The sequence below is a fragment of the Salvelinus sp. IW2-2015 genome, linkage group LG33 (assembly GCF_002910315.2).
Source record: "Salvelinus sp. IW2-2015 linkage group LG33, ASM291031v2, whole genome shotgun sequence".
Classification (NCBI taxonomy): Eukaryota; Metazoa; Chordata; class Actinopteri; order Salmoniformes; family Salmonidae; genus Salvelinus; species Salvelinus sp. IW2-2015.
Window position 1 is genome coordinate 36553208 of NC_036872.1, and position 21346 is coordinate 36574553.

Genomic DNA, 21346 nt, shown 5'->3' on the forward strand with positions numbered 1-21346 from the left:
AATGCATGTCAGAGCAAAAACCAAGTCATGAGGTTGAAGGAACTGTCCGTAGAGTTCGGAGACAGGATTGCGTCGAGGCACAGATCTGGGGAAGGGTACCAAAAAATGTCAGCAGCATCGAAGGTCCCCAAGAACACAGTGGCATTCATCATTCTTAAATTGAAAAAGTTTGGAACCACCAAGACTCTTTCTAGAACTGACCGCCCGGCCGACTGAGCAATTGGGGGAGAAGGGCCTTGGTCATGGAAGTTACTTGGTCATGGAAGTGACCACGAACCGATGGTCACTTTGACAGAGTTTAAGAGTTCCTCTCTGGAGATGATTGTCCTTCTGGAAGGTTCTCCCATCTCTGGGGCACTCCACCAATCAGGTCTTTATGGTGGAGTGGCCAGACGGAAGCCACTCCTCAGTAAAATGCACATGAAAGCCTGCTTGGAGTTTGCCAAAAGGCCCCTAAAGGACTCTCAGAACATTAGAAACAAGGTTCTCTGTTCTGATGAAACCAAGATTGAACTCTTAGGCCTGAATGCCAAGCATTACGTCTGGAGAAAACCTGGCATCATCCCTACTGTGAAGCATGGTGGTGGAAGCATCATGCGGTGGGAATGTTTTTCCTCCTCTGACTAAGACCATAAGGAAGAAACACGGTCATGAGTCCAGAGACCATAGGGCAGCAAAGAGGTATCAAATGAACACTACGTCCTTGTCTTTATGAGCTGATCATGTGCTGCGATACAATTAACACCCAGATATCCAACTCTCTCTCTCTGACTCCAGCAGCCTTCGTTCCTACGGGCCATTGTGCTGAGAGAAAGAAAGAATGAGAGAATGGACAAGATTACCTAGAAGAGGAAGAGAGGAAACGCCCGGTCATCCATCCGCTCTGCATCTGCCTGTCTGACTCAACTACAACAAGATCGTCCCTCACGTCTGATTGATTACTTTAAGTAGGAAGCAGTAAAAACAGAAGATGTCATGTCCTGGAGGGAGACACTAGATGATTGAGAGCAGTAGAGCTGCATATTTTTCTATTTTGACAATCACATTTACACAGCCTGCGGTTTTTAAAGATTTTATCTTAAACTACAGCTTAACGCTTGGCTGGGTTGATTCTTCCGCTGTGGCCCCTGGCACTTTGCTGCATGAGAGGGAATCGGAATGTGACAAAATACACATTTCCGTGTAACCTCGCCTTGTTGGTGTGAAACCGTCTCCTCGCTTTTTCAAATCTGCGGGGCCTTAGCTTTGTCAGTGAGGGGGGATTGTTTTTTTAAAAGTATTTTCTTCCATTCACAATAACATCCCAAAAAAGACATGAGGCATGAAGTCATATTCAAGTTGTGTGGTTTACCTTTGCGTCAAAGAAATGCATGAAAATCTCACGCAGGGTTCAGGGGGATGTTTTTGAAGTCGGATTTTCATGTTCCAATCAAGATAACATCAAAAAATAGACATGGCACATCAATTCATATTCATTTTGTGTGGGAGCTATATAAAGGTTACCTTTGCGTCAAAGGCATGCTTGAAGATCTCACACAGGGTTCTTGCATAGTCTTGAGATTTTCCAGTCTCGGTGGCAAATAGTATAGTAGCTTTGACCCTCTTAGCCATGGCTTGGCCCATTAGCTTGGCTGAGAACTTCACAGCCCTGAACACACACACACACACACACACATAGACAGATAGAGAGGACATGTATAATTCATAACATAATAAAACGTCTATATATATATATATAAATATTATAAATGGTTAATTCATGAAAGCTTTTATATAGTGTAACCAAAAAAAGGATAAATCACAGGCACCAGTGATCAAAGGCACAGCAGACCTTGTCACACCACGAACCCTTAACCCTTTACCTTTTAACCCTCTCCAACCTTCCCCCCTTCTCTCTCCCCCTCACCCCTTCCCTTTCCCCCCTTCTCCTTCCCCCCACCCCTTCCCTCTTCCCCCTTGCCCCCTTCCTCTTACCCTCTTCCCTCTTCTCTCTTCCCCCTTCTCTCTTCCCCCTCACCCCTTCCTCTTACCTCTTCCCCCTTCTCTTTTCCCCCTTCCCCCCTTCTTCTTCCCCCTCACCCCTTTCCTCTTACCTCTTCCCTCTTCTCTCTTCCCCCTCACCCCTTCCTCTTACCTCTTCCCCCTTCTCTTTTCCCCCTTCCCCTTCTCTCTTCCCCCCCACCCTTCCTCTACCTTTTCCCCCTTCTCTTTTCCCCCTTCCCCCTTCTCCTCTTTCCCCTTCCCCCTTCCCTTACCCTTTCCCTTCTTTCTCTTTTCCCTTTTCCCCCTCCCCCTTTCCCCTTCCCTCTTCCCCCTCACCCCTTCCCCTCACCTATCCTCTTCCCCCCGCCCCCCACCCCTTTCTCTCTTACCTCTTCCCCCTTCCCCTTCCCCCTTCTCTCTACCCTTCCCCCCTTTCCCTTTACCCCTTCCCTCTTTCCCCCTTACCCCTCTTCAACCTTCTCTCTTTCCCTTCCCCTTCTCTCTTCCACCTCCACTCTACGAAAGTCTTCTAAACTCAGATAACACTATAGTTTACTAGCTTGTCCTCCGCCCGTCGGGTGGTTTGCTTGAGCAGACAGACAACGCTCGGTGGTTTTGCTTGAGCAGACAGACAGTGCTGCATGTCATGCCTAAACAGCAGATGGAATCGATGACTTAGCTTGTCATATCCTTGTGATGACCTTAGCCTGTCGTATCCTTGTGATGACCTAGCCTGTCGTATCCTTTGATGACCTATCTAGTCGTATCTCGTATGACTATCTAGTCGTATTCCTCAGTGATGACCTAGCTTGTCGTTCCTTGTGATGACCTATCTAGTCGATATCCTCGTGATGACCTAGCTTGTCTATCCTTGTGATGACCTAGCTGTCGTATCCTTGTGATGACCTAGCTGTCGTATCCTTGTGATGACCTAATCTAGTCGTATCCTCGTGATGACCTATCTAGTCGTATCCCGTGATGACCTAGCTTGTCGTATCCTTGTGATGACCTAGCCTGTCGTATCCTTGTGATGACCTAGCCTGTCGTATCCTTGTGATGACCTATCTAGTCGTATCCTCGTGATGACCTACTTAGTCGTATCCTCGTGATACCTAGCTTGTCGTTCCTTGTGATGACCTATCTAGTCGATATCCTCGTATGACCTAGCTTGTCGTATCCTTGAGATGACCTAGCCTGTCGTATCCTTGTGGATGACCTAGCTGTCGTATCCTCGTGATACCTATCTAGTCGTATCCTCGTGATGACCTAGCTTGTCGTATCCTTGTGATGACCTATCTAGTCGTATCCTCGTGATGACCTAGCCTGTTATCCTTGTGATGACCTAGCCTGTCGTATCCTCGTGATGACCTATCTAGTCGTATCCTCGTGATGACCTAGCCTGTGTATCCTTGTGATTGACCTAGCCTGTCGTATCCTCGTGATGACCTATCTAGTCGTATCCTCGTGTGACCTAGCCTGTCGTATTCCTCGTTGATGACCTACTTAGTCGTATCCTCGTGATGACCTAAGCCTTGTCGTATCCCTTAATGTGAATGACCTATCTAGTCGTATCCTCGTGATGACCTAGCTTGTCGTATCCTTGTGATGACCTATCTAGTCGTATCCTCGTGATGACCTAGCCTGTGTATCCTTGTGATGACCTAGCTTGTCGTATCCTCGTGATGACCTATCTAGTCGTATCCTCGTGATGGACCTAGCCTGTCGTATCCTTTGGATGACCTATCTAGTCGTATCCTTCGTGATGACCTAGCTTGTCCTATCCTTGTGATGACCTACCTGTCGTATCCTTGTGATGACCTATCTAGTCGCTATCCTCGTGATGACCTAGCTTGTCGTATCCTCGTGATAGCCTAGCCTGTCGTTATCCTTTGTGATGACCTAGCCTGTCGTATCCTTGTGATGACCTATCTAGTCGTTATCCTCGTGAGACTAGCTTTGTCGTATCCTTGTGATGACCTATCTAGTCGTATCCTCGGATACCTAGGCTTGTCGAATATCCTCGTGATGACTAGCCGTCGTATCCTTGTGAATGACCTATCTAGTCGTATCCTCTGTGATGACTAGCTGTCGTATCCTTTGATGACCTATCTATCGTATCCTCGTGATGACCTAGCTTGTCCTTCCTTGTATGACCATCTAGTCGTATCCTCGTGATGACCTAGCCTGTCGTATCCTTGATGACCTACTGTCGATCCTTTTGATGACATAGTCGTATCCTCGTGATGACCTAGCCTGTCGTATCCTTGTGATGGACCTATCTAGTCGTATCCTCGTATGACCTAGCTGTCGTTCCTTGGTGATGACCTATCTAGTCGATCCTCGTGATGACCTAGCTTGTCCTATCCTTGTGATGACCTATCTAGTCATCTCGGATACCTAGGTGTCATCCTATGTGAGACCTTCTAGTCGTACTCGTGATGACCTAGCTTGTCGTATCCACGCTGTATTTACTAGCAGTTCTATAATATCATTAACTAGATGTATTTACTAGTAGTTCTATAAATATCATAACTAGCTGTATTTACTAGTAGTTCTATAATATCATTAACATGTTGTATTTACTAGCAGTTCTATAATATCATTAACTAGCTGTATTTACTAGTATTCTATAATATCATTATCTAGCTGTTATTACTAGCAGTTCTATAATATCATTTACTAGCTGTATTTACTAGTAGTTCTATAATATCATTATCTAGCTGTTTTACTAGCAGTTCTATAATATCATTATCTAGCTGTATTTACTAGCAGTTCTATAATATCATTAACTAGCTGTATTTACTAGTAGTTCTATAATATCATTAACACGCTGTATTTACTAGTAGTTCTATAATATCATTAACACGCTGTATTTACTAGTAGTTCTATAATATCATTAAACGCTGTATTTACTAGTAGTTCCATAATATCATTAACTAGCTGTATTTACTAGTGGTTCTATAATATCATTAACACGTTGTATTTACTAGCAGTTCTATAATATCATTAACTAGCTGTATTTACTAGCAGTTCTATAATATCATTAACACGTTGTATTTTACTAGCAGTTCTATAATATCATTAACTAGCTGTATTTACTAGTAGTTCTATAATATCATTATACTAGCTGTATTTACTAGCAGTTCTATAATATCATTAACTAGCTGTATTTACTAGTAGTTCTATAATATCATTATCTAGCTGTATTTACTAGCGTTCTATAATATCATTATCAGCTGTATTTACTAGTAGTTCTATAATATCATTAACACGCTATGTATTTACTAGCAGTTCTATAATATCATTGAACACGCTGTATTTACTAGTAGTTCTATAATATCATGAACACGCTGTATTTACTAGAGTTCTATAATATCATTAACACGCTGTATTTACTAGTAGTTCTATAAATATCATAACACGCTGTATTTACTAGTAGTTCTAAATATCATTAACACGCTGTATTTACTAGCAGTTCTATAATTCATTAACACGCTGTATTTACTAGTTAGTCTATAATATCATTAACACGCTTATTTACTAGTAGTTCTTATAATATCATGAACACGCTGTATTTACTAGCATGTTCTATAATATCATTAACACGCTGTATTTACTAGTAGTTCTATAATATCATGAACACGCTGTATTACTAGTAGTTCTATAATATCATGAACACGCTGTATTTACTAGTAGTTCATATTAATATCATTAATATCGACGCTGTATTTAACTAGTAGTTTATTAATATCATGAACACGCTGTATTTACTAGTAGTTACTATAATATCAATAACACGCTAGTTTTACTAGTAGTTCTATAATATCATTAACTAGCTGTATTTATTAGCAGTTCTTTATTAGTGCCAAATGGAGGATTAGGAAACAAGTGTGTACTTCAGTGTACATAAACAGCAAGCAGGACTGCAATGGAGACCTCTAACCCCAATCTAAGTGAAGCATAATGTTGCCCTAAGGCCTAATGAAAGGACCTCTCTATCTCTGTACTCACTTGGCCAGTTTCTTGAAGCCAATGGCTCTTTTCTTGGTGGGTGTCCCATTGTTGACTTTCCACACGTGGTGATTCCATGGGTCAGCCTATAGTGGTGAGAGAAGCGCGTCACATTAGGCTCAACATACAAGTCAGTGGATGATGTTACTGTACATTTAAAGGAGATAGATACTGTACATACTGTTATGATTTTGACTTCATTTTACCGGGCAAACTAAATCAAGCACAACTAAAGTATTTGAAAGAATTTGACTTTGACAACACAAACTCTCCTTCTTCCGCGAACCACCGCATGTAACCCCGGTAGGGTGACTGGAAACACAAGTCAATCAAAAAGGCAAAAAGACATTACAAGGACAAAGTGGAATCGCTATTCAACAGCAGTTCATGTGAGCGGCGGAGGCCCACGACAACAGCTCTGTGTGGTTTTCCTCGAAGCGGGCTCACATGAACTGTTGTTGAATAGCGACTCCACTTTGTCATGAGACGCAGATGGCAGACAATCACGGATTATAAAGGGAAAACCAGCTACATCACAGACACTCAGTCCCAGAGAAAATAAACACCTTTTTCGCCCGCTTCGAGGAAAACGACACAGAGCCGTTGTTGTGGGCCCCCGCCGCTCACATGTACTGTGGGCTCCATATCTCTGTAGCCAGCATGAGTAGTACTTTCAAACGTGTTAACCCTCGCAGGCTGCTGTCCAAGACAGCATACCGAGAGCATGCGCAGACCAGTTGGCTGTAGTGTTTACGGACATATTCAACCTCTCCCTATCGTAGTCTGTTGTCCCCACTTGGTTGAAGAAGTCCACCATTGTCTCTGTACCCAAGCAAGATAAGGTAACAGAACTAAATGACTCACCTCTGTCATCATGAAGTGCATTGAGAGATTAGTCAAGGACCATATCACCTCCAGGGCCTGAACTCCCTGTACAACTGGTTCCTAGACTTCCTGACAGGCCGACGTCCACTATGCTGATCTTCAATACGGGGCTCCCTCAGGGTTGTGCGCTCAGCCGTCTACTGTAGTCCCTGTTCACCCATGACTGCGAGGCTACGCATGACTCCAACTCAATCATCACGTTTGTTGACGACACAACAGTGGTAGGCCTGATTATTAACAACGATGAGACAGCCTATAGGGAGGAGGTTAAAGCCCTTGGTGCCAGGAACATAACCTCTCCCTCAACGTAAAAAAAACGGTCTGTACAGGTGCATCAAAGCTGGGACAGAACGACTGATAAACAATTTCCATCTCCAGGCCATCAGACTAGCTGGCTACATGCCCGGTACTTACCCGGTACATGCCCGCTACATGCCCGGTACTTACCCTGCACCTTGAGACTAATGTCCCATGTATGTAGTCTTTGAAGGCTGTTCACCTCATATACTGTTTCTATACTGTTGTTTACTCACTGTGTATGTATATACTGTATTCTCCACATAGCTGTATTCTCCACATTGGTCGGCAGGTAGCCTAGTGGTTAGAGCATTGGGCCAACCGAAAGGTTGCTAGATCGAATCCCCGAGCTGACAAAGGTAAAAATATGTCGTTCTGCCCCTGAACACGGCAATTAACCCACTGTTCCTAAGCCGTCATTGTAAATAAGAATTTGTTCTTAACTGACTTGCCTAGTTAAATAAAGGTTAAATAAAATAGCTCATCCTAATATACTTACTACTGTACATTCCATTTTATTTCCAAATAACACACTATACACACCACATATTTATATTCTAGATTCTGACACATGCTCACCCTAATATATACTGTATACCCCTGTTAATTGGACTCCTTCTGTCATATCTTGATTTCTTGTTTAGATTTTTGATTATTTATGTATTTGTATTGTATTTGCAAGAAATTCTACTGCCCTGCTGGAGCTAGGTAACACAGACATTCTACTGCCCCTGCTGGGTTGGTCAAAAAGACATTATACTCTAGCGGTTAGCATGAGTCCACAGATTCTAGCTGTCCTTTCTCAAGCTGTACAAAACATATAACTGCCTTCATAGAGCTTGAGTAACACAATACATTCTACTGTACTGTTGAGCCATACAAACATTAACTGTACTGTGGAGCTTAAGAAGACATTCTACTGCCCTTCTGGAGCTAGTAACACAAGACATCTACTGCACTTCTGGAGCTGGTAACACAATACTTTCTACTGTACTGTTGGAGCCAGTAACACAAGACATTATACTGTACTGTTGGAGCTAGGTAACACAAGACATTCTACTGCACTTCTCGAGCTGGTAACACAAGACATTATACTGTCTGTTGGAGCTAGTAACACAGACATTCTACTTGCCTTCTGGACCAGAACACAAGACATTCTACTGCCCTTCTGGAGCCAGTAACACAAGACATTCTACTGCCCTTCTGGAGCTATTAAAACAAGACATTCTACTGTACTGTTGGAGCTAGTAACACAACACATTCTACTGCCCTTCTTGGAGCAGTAACACAAGACATTCTACTGCCCTGCTGGAGTTGGTAACACAAGACATTATACTGTACTGTTGGAGCTAGTAACACAAGACATTCTACTGTCCTTCTCGAGCTGGTAACACAAGACATTCTACTGCCTTCTGAGCTGAACACAATCATTCTACTGTACTGTTGGAGCCAGTAACACAAGACATTTACTGTACTGTTGGAGCTAGTAACAGAAAGACATTCTACTGCCCTTCTGAGCTAGTAACACAAGACATTCTACTGCACTTCTGGAGCTGGTAACACAATACATTTACTGTACTGTTGGAGCCAGTAACACAAGACATTATACTGTACTGTTGGAGCTAGTAACACAAGACATTCTACTGCACTCTCGACTGGTAACACAAGACATTATACTGTACCTGTTGGAGCTAGTAACACAAGACATCTACTGCCCTTCTGGAGCCAGTAACACAATCTCTACTGCCCTTCTGGAGGCCAGTAACACAAGACATTTCTGACTGCCCTTCTGGAGCTATTAAAACAAGACATTCTACTGTACTGTTGGAGCTAGTAACACAACACATTCTACTGCCCTTCTGGAGCTAGTACACACAAGACATTCTACTGTTACTGTTGGAGCCATAACACAAGACATATACTGTACTGTTGGAGCTAGTAACAGAACATTATACTGTACTGTTGGAGCTAGTAACACAACACATTCTACTGCCCTTCTGAGAGCTAGTAACACAAGACATTCTACTGTACTTTGGAGCTAGTAAACAAGACATTATACTGTACTGTTGGAGCTAGTAACACAAGACATTCTACTGCCCTTCTGACTAGTAACACAATACATTATACTGTTCTCTTTGGAGCTAGTAACACAAGACATTCTACTGCCCTTCTGGAGCTGGTAACACAATACATATACTGTACTGTTGGAGCTAGTAACACAACACATTCTACTGCCCTTCTGGAGCTGGCAACACAATACATTCTACTTACTGTTGGAGCCAGTAACACAAGACATTATACTGTACTGTTGGAGCTAGTTACAGAAAACATTATACTGTACTATTGAGCTAGTAACACAACACATCTTACTGCCCTTCTGGAGCTAGTAACACAAGACATTCTACTGTACTGTTGAGTAGTAACACAAGACATATACTGTACTGTTGGAGCTAGTAACACAAGACATTCTACTGCCCTTCTGGAGCGAGAAACACAAACATTATACTGTACTGTTGAGCTAGTAACACCAAGACATTCTACTGCCCTTCTGAGCTCGAACATCTAAGACATTTCATACGTACTGTTGGACTAGTAAACACACACATTCTACTGCCCTTCTGAGCTAGAACACAAGACTTACTGTACTGTTGGAGCTAGTAACACAAGACATTCTACTGCCCTCTCGAGCTGTAACACAAGACATTATACTGTACTGTTGAACTAGTAACACAACACATTCTACTGCCCTTCTGGAGCTAGTAACACAAGACATTCTACTGTACTGTTGAGCTAGTAAACACAAGACATTCTACTGCCCTTCTGGAGCTGGTAACACAATACATTCTACTGTACTGTTGGAGCCAGTAACACAAGACATTATACTGTACTGTTGGAGCTAGTAACAGAAGACATTATACTGTACTGTTGAGCTAGTAACACAACACATTCTACATGCCCTTCTGGAGCTAGTAACACAAGACATTCTACTGTACTGTTGAGCTAGTAACACAAGACATTCTACTGCCCTTCTGGAGCTAGAACACAAGACATTTATACTGTACTGTGGAGCAGTAACACAAGACATTCTACTGCCCCTGTGGAGCTAGTAACACAATACATTATACTGTACTGTTGGAGCGATAACACAAGACATTCTACTGCCCTGCTGGAGCGAGAAACACAAGACATTCTACTGCCTCTCTGGACTATTAACACAAGACATTCTACTGCCCTGCTGGAGCGAGAAACACAAGACATTCTACTGTACTGTTGGAGCTAGTAACACAATACAGTATACTGTACTGTTGGAGCTAGTAACACAAGGCATTCTACTGCTTACTGTGAGCTAATAACACAATACATTATACTGTACTGTTGGAGCTAGTAACACAAGACATTCTACTGCCCTGCTGGAGCCGAGAAAACACAAGACATTCTACTGCCCTTCTGGAGCTATTAACACAAGACAATTCTACTGCCCTTCTGGAGCTAGTAACACAGACATTCTACTGTACTGTTGGAGCTAGTAACACAAGACATCTACTGCCCTTCTGGAGCTAGTAACACAAGACATTCTACTGCCCTTCTGGAGCTAGAAACACAAGACATTCTACTGTACTGTTGGAGCTAGTAACACAAGACATTCTACTGCCCTTCTGGAGCTAGTAACACAAGACATTCTACTGCCCTTCTGGAGCTAGAAACACAAGACATTTTCTACGCCCTTCTGGAGCTAGAACACAAGACATTCTACTTGCCCTTCTGGAGCTAGAAACACAAGACATTCTACTGCCCTTCTGGAGCTAGAAACACAAGACATTCTACTCCCCTGCTGGAGGTGGTAACAGAAGCATTTCACTGCACCTGCTATAACAACTGCAAATCGGTATACGTGACCAATAAACTTTGATTTTGATTTGATTTTACCTGGTACTCGAAGGATGGCGTGAGGCGATAGTTGAGCATCTCCTGGTGGAACACGGGGGTGATACTTCCAGACATGGGGGTTACAATCCAGACCCAGTCCCCCGGGCAGCCCCCCGCACCCTGATCTCATTCTCCATGTGCTTCATAAAGGACTCTGTGGCAGAGTGGTGATCCACTATAGTTACCTTAGATGACTGAGAACAGATAACAGGAAGCAAATCATGAAGGGGAATTCAGTTCATTCATTCAGTTCATTTACCTTAGTTATTTCAGGATTATATTTAGAGTTTATCAAGATATAAATTAAATCACTCTCAAGCACCCATAATTACAAATAATTTAAACATATTTCTGATTCAAAAAAGACATGCTTCATAATAGCATAATACTAGTTTGTCTACAGCAAGGACCATTCTAGAAAATCATTCAATATAGTATGTGGACACGTGCTCGCCAAACATCTCTTTTCAAAATCATGGCATTAATATGGAGTTGTACCCCCCCCCCCCCCCCCTTTGCTGCTATAACCAGCCTCCACTTCTTCTGGGAAGTCTTTCCACTAGATGTTGGAACATTGCTGCGGGGACTTGCTTCCATTCAGACACAAGAGCATTAGTGAGGTTGGGCACTGTTTTCTGGGCGATTAAGCCTGGCTCGCAGTTGGCGTTCCAATTAATCCCAAAGGTGTTCGATGGAGGTCAGGACTCAGGCCAGTCAAGTTCTTCCACACTGATCTCAACAAATAATGTCTGTATGGATCTTGCTTTGTCATGCTGAAACAGGAAAGGGCCTTCCACAAACTGATGCCACAAAGTTGGAAGCGCATAATTATCTATAATGGCATTGTATACTGTAGCGTTACAGCACTTACAGTTGACCGGGGCAGCTCTAGCAGGGCAGACATTTTACAAACTGACTTGTTGGAAAGGTGGCATCCTATGACGGTGCCACATTGAAAGTCACTGAGCTCTTCAATAAGGCCATTCCACTGCCAATGTTTGTCTATGGAGATTGCATGGCTGTGTGCTCGATTTCATACACCTGTCAGCAATGGGTGTGGCTGAAATAGCCGAATCCACTAATTTGAAGGCGTGTCCACATACATTTGTATAGATAGTGTATGAAATGCAAGCCCTATAAATAATCAATTCCAGCACCCCAGTAACCTTTAGATATTTACATGGGCAGCAGATAAACCCACACCTGGAAACTGTAGAGGACTGCTATGTTGATCTCCACCAGTGCCTTGTCCTTCCATAGAGAAGAAGTCTTCCTGGTGTCCAAGGCCATCAGATTGGCCACTTCCTATTGGACAGTAACATACCATGCTTTAATAACAATACCTGTTGTGTATAAAGATACTTTGAAGATAAGGGTAACATTTTACTCTTCTTATCTTATTGCTACTATATTACCTGCTACATAAGAGATCAACATTTCTCTTTATCATTCAAGTAACCTTGTTGTGATAAGAATAAGTGTCAGCTAAGTGCTGATGTTCGTAAAGCTACATAGGCGGCAGGTAGCCTAGTGGTTAAGAGCATTGGACCAGTAAACATAGCTGACTAGGTGAAAAATCTGTGGATGTGCCCTTGAGCAAGGTACTTAAATCAGTGGTTCCCTAACTGAGGGGTTGGCAAACTGTCCTGTGAGTGACAGAGTGACAGGTGATTGGTTGCAGTCAGTATAAAACCACAGGTGATTGGTTGCAGTTAGTATAAAATGGCCGAAATACATAATGGAGACATTTTAAACAATAAAAAACAACCGTTTTAGAAGTGCCTTTTGTTCTGCATTAAAATAAGAAAATGTCACATAAAATCTATCATAACAATTATGTTCATGGGTAAAGCTGCATTTAGCAGCAGTGTGCATGGTGCTTGAGATGGGAATACAAGATGATTGGAAATGACTGAGAAAACAACTAAAGTGACTTTCTAAGCACGGGAACTCTTTGAAAACATAACAACACCATATCATCATCACCGTAATGGCTATGCTAATACATTAGCTGAATGAAAACAGCACAACCAGAGACGTAGTTATTATATCTACAGCCTCTAAGCTTGACATGTTCTAGACATCATGATACTACTGTTTGTGACATAAAACACATTAATCATTAATTCATCACCATAGCTACAGCAAAAAAAGCAATATCCTCTTCATCTGACCAGTAATACAGATGTAGGATCTTAATTTGATCACCCTGTTGCAGGACATTTTAAACCTGTAGTGTATTTAAGGTTTTAAAGACTTCTGAAGTTTGTAATTTACACTTTGACATTACAGACTTGATTTTCCCTTACGAAAAATGTATCAACCCCTATAAAAATGTCCAATAATTATAATCCACATAATAATTCACATTTCCAGAAAAAACTGTCTCAAATGAAGATTCTACATCATCAAAATAGATGTTTCTATTTGTTTAAACATCAAAATAGATTGTTTTCCTGGAAACAGCAAGTAAAATTCAAATCAAAACAAATTTTAAATATGTGTATTCAACCAATAATATTTGATTTGATTTTGGCTTGCTGTTTCCAGGAAAACAATTTAAAAAATGTATGCTTAAAAAAATGGAAAACCCATGAATGTTGAGAATTTAAGTGATGAATGTTAGCCTGTATGCATGTGGTCATGAGAGCAGACTCATCTGCCACACTGGTAGAATATGGGCCAAAACAACAAAAACAGACATAATGGTTTTATCAGAAACTTGGCTAAAGAAATCTGTGTCAAATAACTTGATTTCTATTGATGGGTACATGGTTTTTAGAACGGATCGGATGAGTAAAGGAGGAGGGGTTGCAATTTATTTGAAATCCGAGTTTAACGACTCTGAAATTCTCTCGATTACCAAAGTCAAACATTTTGAATTGCTTGCGGATAAAGTGAACGTATATAAGGACTCCCACATCACTGTAGTCAGCTGCTACAGACCGCCCTCGGCTGCTACAGACCGCCCTCGGCTTCTACAGACCGCCCTCGGCTGCTACAGACCGCCCTCGGCTGCTACAGACCGCNTCGGCTGCTACAGACCGCCCTCGGCTGCTACAGACCGCCCTCGGCTGCTACAGACCGCCCTCGGCTGCTACAGACCGCCCTCGGCTGCTACAGACTGCCCTCGGCTTCGGGAGACGCACTTAACTGTCTTTCTGATGTCCTGCACAAGTTAAATGACTATGAATTTATTATTTTAGGAGATTAGAACTGGGACATTCTTACATCTGTCTCAGACTCTTTTAAAGAACTGTGTGACTCTCTGAATCTCACTCAATTAATGAATGTGCCTACAAGACCGAATCCGAGAGCACCTAACAAATCAACGCCATTGGACATTATGCTAACGAATACCCCTCACAAATACACATGGACTGGGATATTCTGTAATGATGTCAGTGATCACTGTGCTATTGCTTGTGTTAGAAATACAAAAATGACCAAAGCCAAACCCCGTTATATTTAGAAAATACATTTTAGACAGTTTGATGAGCAAGCGTTCTTACATGATCTGTACCATAGTATTGACAGAGTAAGTCTGATTCCCGATGTTGACACTGTCTGGGACAATTTTTATATGAAATTTGTGTCAATTTGTGATAAGCATGCCCTTGTGAAGAAATTTAGAATCAAGTGGAAGGGACAATCCCTGATTTTCAGATAACTTGGCAGAATTAATTAGAAAGAGAAATATCTCTTGGGCTCAAGCTAGACTTACAATTGCTCCTGTTGACTGGGCCTCCTTCAGAGCGCTAAGAAACAAATGCACAGGATTGATCAGGAAGTTCAAATCAGATGACTATTTAAATGCAGTGACAGAGAACCTAAACAACCCTACCAAGTTCTGGAAGCTAATCAAATCAGTGTCAGGTTCTAATGTATCCTCTGGCCTTCATGAACATTTAATGATGGATTCTAATGAAGTGAAGCCCATATTGTAGGTTTTTTAACAAGCACTTCATATCTGCTGGTTCAGTTATTGATAATGGTGGGGCCCAGGACTCTAATGTAAGCTCTGTTACAGTCAACTATGATATAGGCCCTCATGTCAACCATTTTAACTTTGAGCCTGTTTCTTATACTGAGGTCCATAAAGCACTAAAGGCTATAGACACTAAAAAGTCTGCAGGTCCAGACAACCTGGACTCCTACCTCTTAAAGATAGCAGCTGGTATTATTACTGAACCTGTGGCTCACATTTTCAACTTGAGTCTCTTGACCAATTCCATACCCAGTATTTGGAAATCAGCTTATGTCCCCCACTGCTAAAGGGTGGAGATCCCTCAGATGCTAATAACTATCGTCCTATCTCCAAACTCCCAGCATGGCCAAAGTCTATGAATCCCTAGTGAWCTCCCAGTTAAAAAACGTCTTCATTGAAAAGAACATACTGAGCGAGGTTCAGTCTGGCTTTCGATCGGGGTACAGCACCACAACTGCAGCTATGGCAGTGGCAAATTATATCATTAATGCACTTGATAAAAAGCAACATTGTGCTGCTCGTTTGGGGATTATCCAAAGGCCTTTGATTCAGTTGACCATGAATTGTTGCTAGCTAGACTCAGAAACATTGGTCTCAGTGAAGGGGCAGTAAATTGTTTTAGGAACTACCGTTTCTGACAGAAACACAATGTGTATATACTGACATCACAAGTCTAGCTTTCTTGAGATTAATAGAGGTGTCCCCCAGGGTTCCATTATAGCTCCTGTGTTTGTTCTCAATTTTTATTAATGATCTGGGAAAATGGAATGGCAAACCAGCAAAGTTCCCATCTATATGCCAGTGATTAAAGTAATATATTCATGTGCTCCTTCTCTGGTCAGGCTGTTGAAGAGCTCCAGACTGCTTTTCAGTCACTGCCTCCCTTTATGGTCTCAAAACTGTCTTGAATGAAAAATAAACTAAATTCATGACTTTCCAGAGCTAGAACTCTGCCAGAGAACGTTAGCAGTATCACATCTGTCGGCTTATCCATTGAAAAAGTGTCATCATACAAATACCTAGGATTTGGTTGGATGACAAGTTTGTCCTTTAAAGTTCATGTGGATAATCTTGTGACAAAGCTTAAATTGAAATTGGTTTTCATTTTCGTAATAAGGCTTGCTCCCTCTTATGGCTAGAAAGAAGCTTGTTCAGGCCATTTCTCTATTGAATTGATTATGTGACTTGTTGTATATGCATGCAGCCTCCTCGTTCTCACAGACCGGACCCTGTTTACCTGCATCCTTGTGCTTTATTACAAATGCCAATTACTCACTCATCATTGCACCTTGTACAAATGGTAGGTTGGACCTCACTTTATATGCGTTAAAACTCCCCCTTGACCTCACTTATATCCCTTTGGGTAACTCCCTCTTTACCTCTGTAGTTCGGTCTCCTTCACCACCAGCAGTTACCATACCCGGTTAGGCTAGGGGTTGCTACTTAAAGTCCCCAGGACATTCACAGTATTAGGCAAGACTGCCTTCTCTTCTTGTGCACCAGAGGCATGGAATAGTCTACAACATGTTTCATCTAGATATGTTAGTGCCACTGAATGAATTTAAAATATAAAGTGTAAATGCTTTTTTTAGGCTGGATCATGTTGTTGTATTGTATTGTTGTATGTTTTCATTCTGTAATGTACTGATTGTTGCTGCCTTTTTGGCCAGGTCTCCCTTGAAAAAGAGACTCTGGGTCTCAATGGGCTTTTCCTGGTTAAATAAAGGTTAAATAAAAGATAAAAAAGTATTTCAGGCGTATAGCATATAAAACCCACCAGATTATGGTAAAACATATGATAGATTTGAGTAAATATCGTAGTAAAAGATTATGGTAAAACATCCACTCACAACTACTGTGTGAATTCCCCTTACACACCCCACACATCACTGTATACCTCATGGTCAAATTAGAATATGTCCAAATAGTGCATTTAACCATTGCAGCTGTCACAGAGGTCCCTGACGCCGATCTCGGTGCCCATGTAACTGCCACCGAAGGGGTGCTTATAAACGTTTAGAAATGCTTATGAATGCTTTATAATTGATCATAAAACCTCCAGGATGTTGTAGCGAGAGCTGTCACAGAAGTCCCTGACGCCGATCTCGGTGCCCATGTACCAGCCACTGAAGGGACAAGCAGTGAATTCCAGCCCCCCCACCTCTAGCAGCATGCTAGATACAGCAGGCAGACTGTACCACTTCAGATTCAGGTCCTTGAACCAATCATACCTGCAAGGACAAGGGAACAAAGACATTGATTCAAATTATTAGCATTCAAGGTATGGAGGAAAGATGGAGAATGTGACTTATAGCTTGACTTGTTGATTCAAATGAATAAGCTAGCATTATCAAGGTATGTAGAGATGGTTAAGAGGATATATTATACATAGCTTGAACTGTAGCTGACTGCTGCTGTTATTTACATTCTGAATCAATGTAAAAGCGCACATTCTTATCTTGGTGAAAAGCCATTGGAAGAGACTAGTGACAAGCTTATATTCTGACATTGACATTTGTATAGACGTCATGGAAAGAAAACACCGTTTGTAGGTTCAAAGAAATTAAGGATTTCTCCAAGAGATGTTAGATGTTAGAATTCTTCTGTGATGACATACCTGCCCACTGTGATGACATATCTGCTCACTGTGATGTCATATCTGCCCACTGTGAGGACATATCATCCCACTGTGATGACATTAATCTGCCCACTTGGAGGACATATCATCCCACTGTGATGACATATCTGCCCACGTGATGACAATATTCTGCCCACTGTTCATCAATCTGCCCACTGTGGACATTATCTGCCCACTGTTGTGAACATATTTGCCCACTGTGATGACTATTATTATCCCCACTGTATGCAATCTTCCATGATGGACAAATCATCCCACTGTGATGACATATCAGCCCACTGGTATGACATATCTGCTCACTGTGATTCATATCTGTCCACTTTGGACATATCTCCCACTGTGATGACATATCTGCCCACTGTGATGACATATCTGCCCACTGTGAGGACATATCTGCCCACTGTGAGGACATATCTGCCCACTGAGATGACATATCTGCCCACTGCGATGATATATCTGCCCACTGCGATGATATATCTGCCCACTGTGATGACATATCTGCCCACTGTGATGACAAATCTGCCCACTGTGATGACATATCTGCCCACTGTGATGACATATCATGCCTGGTTCCTTTACTGAGGTCCATAAAGACTAAAGCTATAGAACTAAAAAGTCTGCAGGTCCAGACAACCTGGACTCCTACCTCTTAAGATAGCAGCTGGGTATTATTACTGAACCTGTGCTCACATTTTCAACTTGATTCTTGACCAATTCCATACCCAGTATTGGAAATCAGCTTATGTCCCCCACTGCTAAAGGGTGGAGATCCTCAGATGCTAATAACTATCGTCCTATCTCCAAACTCCCAGCATGGCCAAAGTCTATGAATCCCTAGTGATCTCCCAGTTAAAAAACGTCTTCATTGAAAGAACATACTGAGCGAGGTTCAGTCTGGCTTTCGATCGGGTACGCACCACAACTGCAGCTATGGCAGTGGCAAATTATATCATTAATGCACTTGATAAAAGCAACATTGTGCTGCTCGTTTGTGGATTTATAAAAGGCCTTTGATTCAGTTGACCATGAATTGTTCGCTAGCTAAGACTCAGAAACATTGGTCTCAGTGAAGGGCAGTAAATATGTTTTAGGAACTACCTTTCTGACAGAACACAATGTGTTATATCTGACAATCAAAGTCTAGCTTTCTTGAGATTAATAGAGGTGTCCCCCAGGGTTCCATTATAGCTCCTGTGTTGTTCTCCAATTTTTATTAATGATCTGGGAAATGGGATGCAACCAGCAAAGTTCCATCTATATGCAGATGATAAAGTAATATATTCATGTGCTCCTTCTCTGGTTCAGGCTGTTGAAGAGCTCCAGACTGCTTTTCAGTCACTGCCTCCCTTTATGTCTCAAAACTGTCTTGAATGTAAAAAACTAAACACTAAATTCATGACCTTTACCAGAGCTAGAACTCTGCCAGAGAACGTAGCAGTATCACATCTGTCGCTTATCCATTGAAAAATGTCATCATACAAATACCAGGTATTTGGTTGGATGACAAGTTGTCCTTTAAAGTTCATGTGGATAATCTTGTGAAAAGCTTAAATTGAAATTGGTTTTCATTTTCGTAATAAGGCTTGCTCCTCTCTTATGGCTAGAAAGAAGCTTGTTCAGGCCACTTTCTCTATGTATTGATTATGTGACTTGTTGTATATGCATGCAGCCTCCTCTGTCTCACAGACCGGACCCTGTTTACCATGCATCCTTGTGCTTTTTACAAATGCCAATCACTCACTCATCATTGCACCTTGTCCAAATGGTAGGTTGGACCTCACTTTATATGCGTAAAACTCCCCCTTGACCTCACTTTATATCCCGTTTGGGTAAACTCCCTCTTTACCTCTGTAGTTCGGTCTCCTTCACCACCAGCAGTTACCATACCCGGTTAGCTAGGTGGTTGCTACTTAAAGTCCCCAGCGACATTCACAGTATATGGCAAGACTGCCTTCTCTTCTTGTGCACCAGAGGCATGGAATAGTCTACAACATGTTTCATCTAGATATGTTAGTGCCACTGAATGAATTTAAAATATAAAGTGTAAATGCTTTTTTTAGGCTGGATCATGTTGTTGTATTGTAATTGTTGTATGTTTTCATTCTGTAATGTACTGATTGTTGGGCCTTTTTGGCCAGTCTCCCTTTGAAAAAGAGACTCTTGGGTCTCAATGGGCTTTTCCTGGTTAAATAAAGGTTAAATAAAAGATAAAAAAAGTATTTCAGGCGTATAGCATATAAAACCCACCAGATTATGGTAAAAACATATGATAGATTTGAGTAAATATCGTATAAAAGATTATGGTAAAACATCCACTCACAACTACTGTGTGAATTCCCCTTACACACACCCACACATCACTGTATACCTCATGGTCAAATTAAGAATATGTCCAAATAGTGCATTTAACCATTGCAGCTGTCACAGAGTCCCTGACGCCGATCTCGGTGCCCATGTAACTGCACCGAAGGGGTGCTTATAACGTTTGAAATGCTTATGAATGCTTTATAATTGATCATAAAACCTCCAGGATGTTGTAGCGAAGCTGTCACAGAAGTCCCTGACGCCGATCTCGGTGCCCATGTACCAGCCACTGAAGGACAAGCAGTGAATTCCAGCCCCCCCACCTCTAGCAGCATGCTAGATACAGCAGGCAGACTGTACCACTTCAGATTCAGGTCCTTGAACCAATCATACCTGCAAGGACAAGGGAACAAAGACATTGATTCAAATTATTAGCATTCAAGGTATGAGGAAAGATGGAGAATGTGACTTAATAGCTTGACTTGTTGATTCAAATGAATAAGCTAGCATTATCAAGGTATGTAGAGATGGTTAAGAGGATATATTATACATAGCTTGAACTGTAGCTGACTGCTGCTGTTATTTACATTCTGAATCAATGTAAAAGCGCACATTCTTATCTTGGTGAAAAGCCATTGGAAGAGACTAGTGACAAGCTTATATTCTGACATTGACATTTGTATAGACGTCATGGAAAGAAAACACCGTTTGTAGGTTCAAAGAAATTAAGGATTTCTCCAAGAGATGTTAGATGTTAGAATCTTCTGTGATGACATACCTGCCCACTGTGATACATATCTGCTCACTGTGATGTCATATCTGCCCACTGTGAGACATATCATCCCACTGTGATGACATTCTGCCCACTGTGAGACATATCATCCCACTGTGATGACATAATCTGCCACTGTATGACATATCTGCCCACTGTGATGACATATCTGCCCACTGTCGGACATATCTGCCCACTGTGATGACATAATTTGCCCACTGTGATGACATTTTTGCCCACTGTGATGACAAATTCTGCCCACTGTGATGACAATCATCCCACTGTGATGACATATCAGCCCACTGTGATGCCATATCTTGCTCACTGTGATTGTCATATCTGTCCACTGTGGGACATATCTGCCCACTGTGATGACATATCTGCCCACTGTGATGACATATCTGCCCACTGTGAGGACATATCTGCCATTGAAATATCTGCCCACTGAGATGACATATCTGCCCACTGCGATGATATATCTGCCCACTGCGATGATTATCTGCCCACTGTGAATGACATATCTGCCACTGTGAATTGACAA

At 41.9% G+C, this 21346-nt stretch overlaps 1 protein-coding gene across 1 annotated transcript in view; it reads right to left on the reverse strand.

The window, feature by feature from the left end:
• Positions 1–21346, reverse strand: part of LOC111958203 (nitric oxide synthase 1-like) — an 86718-nt gene that overhangs the window by 22855 nt on the left and 42517 nt on the right. Inside the window, 6 exon segments of the mRNA XM_023979405.2 lie at positions 1504–1648; positions 5995–6080; positions 11104–11219; positions 11222–11297; positions 12307–12408; positions 17148–17322. Of these exon segments, the coding sequence (XP_023835173.1) occupies positions 1504–1648; positions 5995–6080; positions 11104–11219; positions 11222–11297; positions 12307–12408; positions 17148–17322 (700 nt within the window).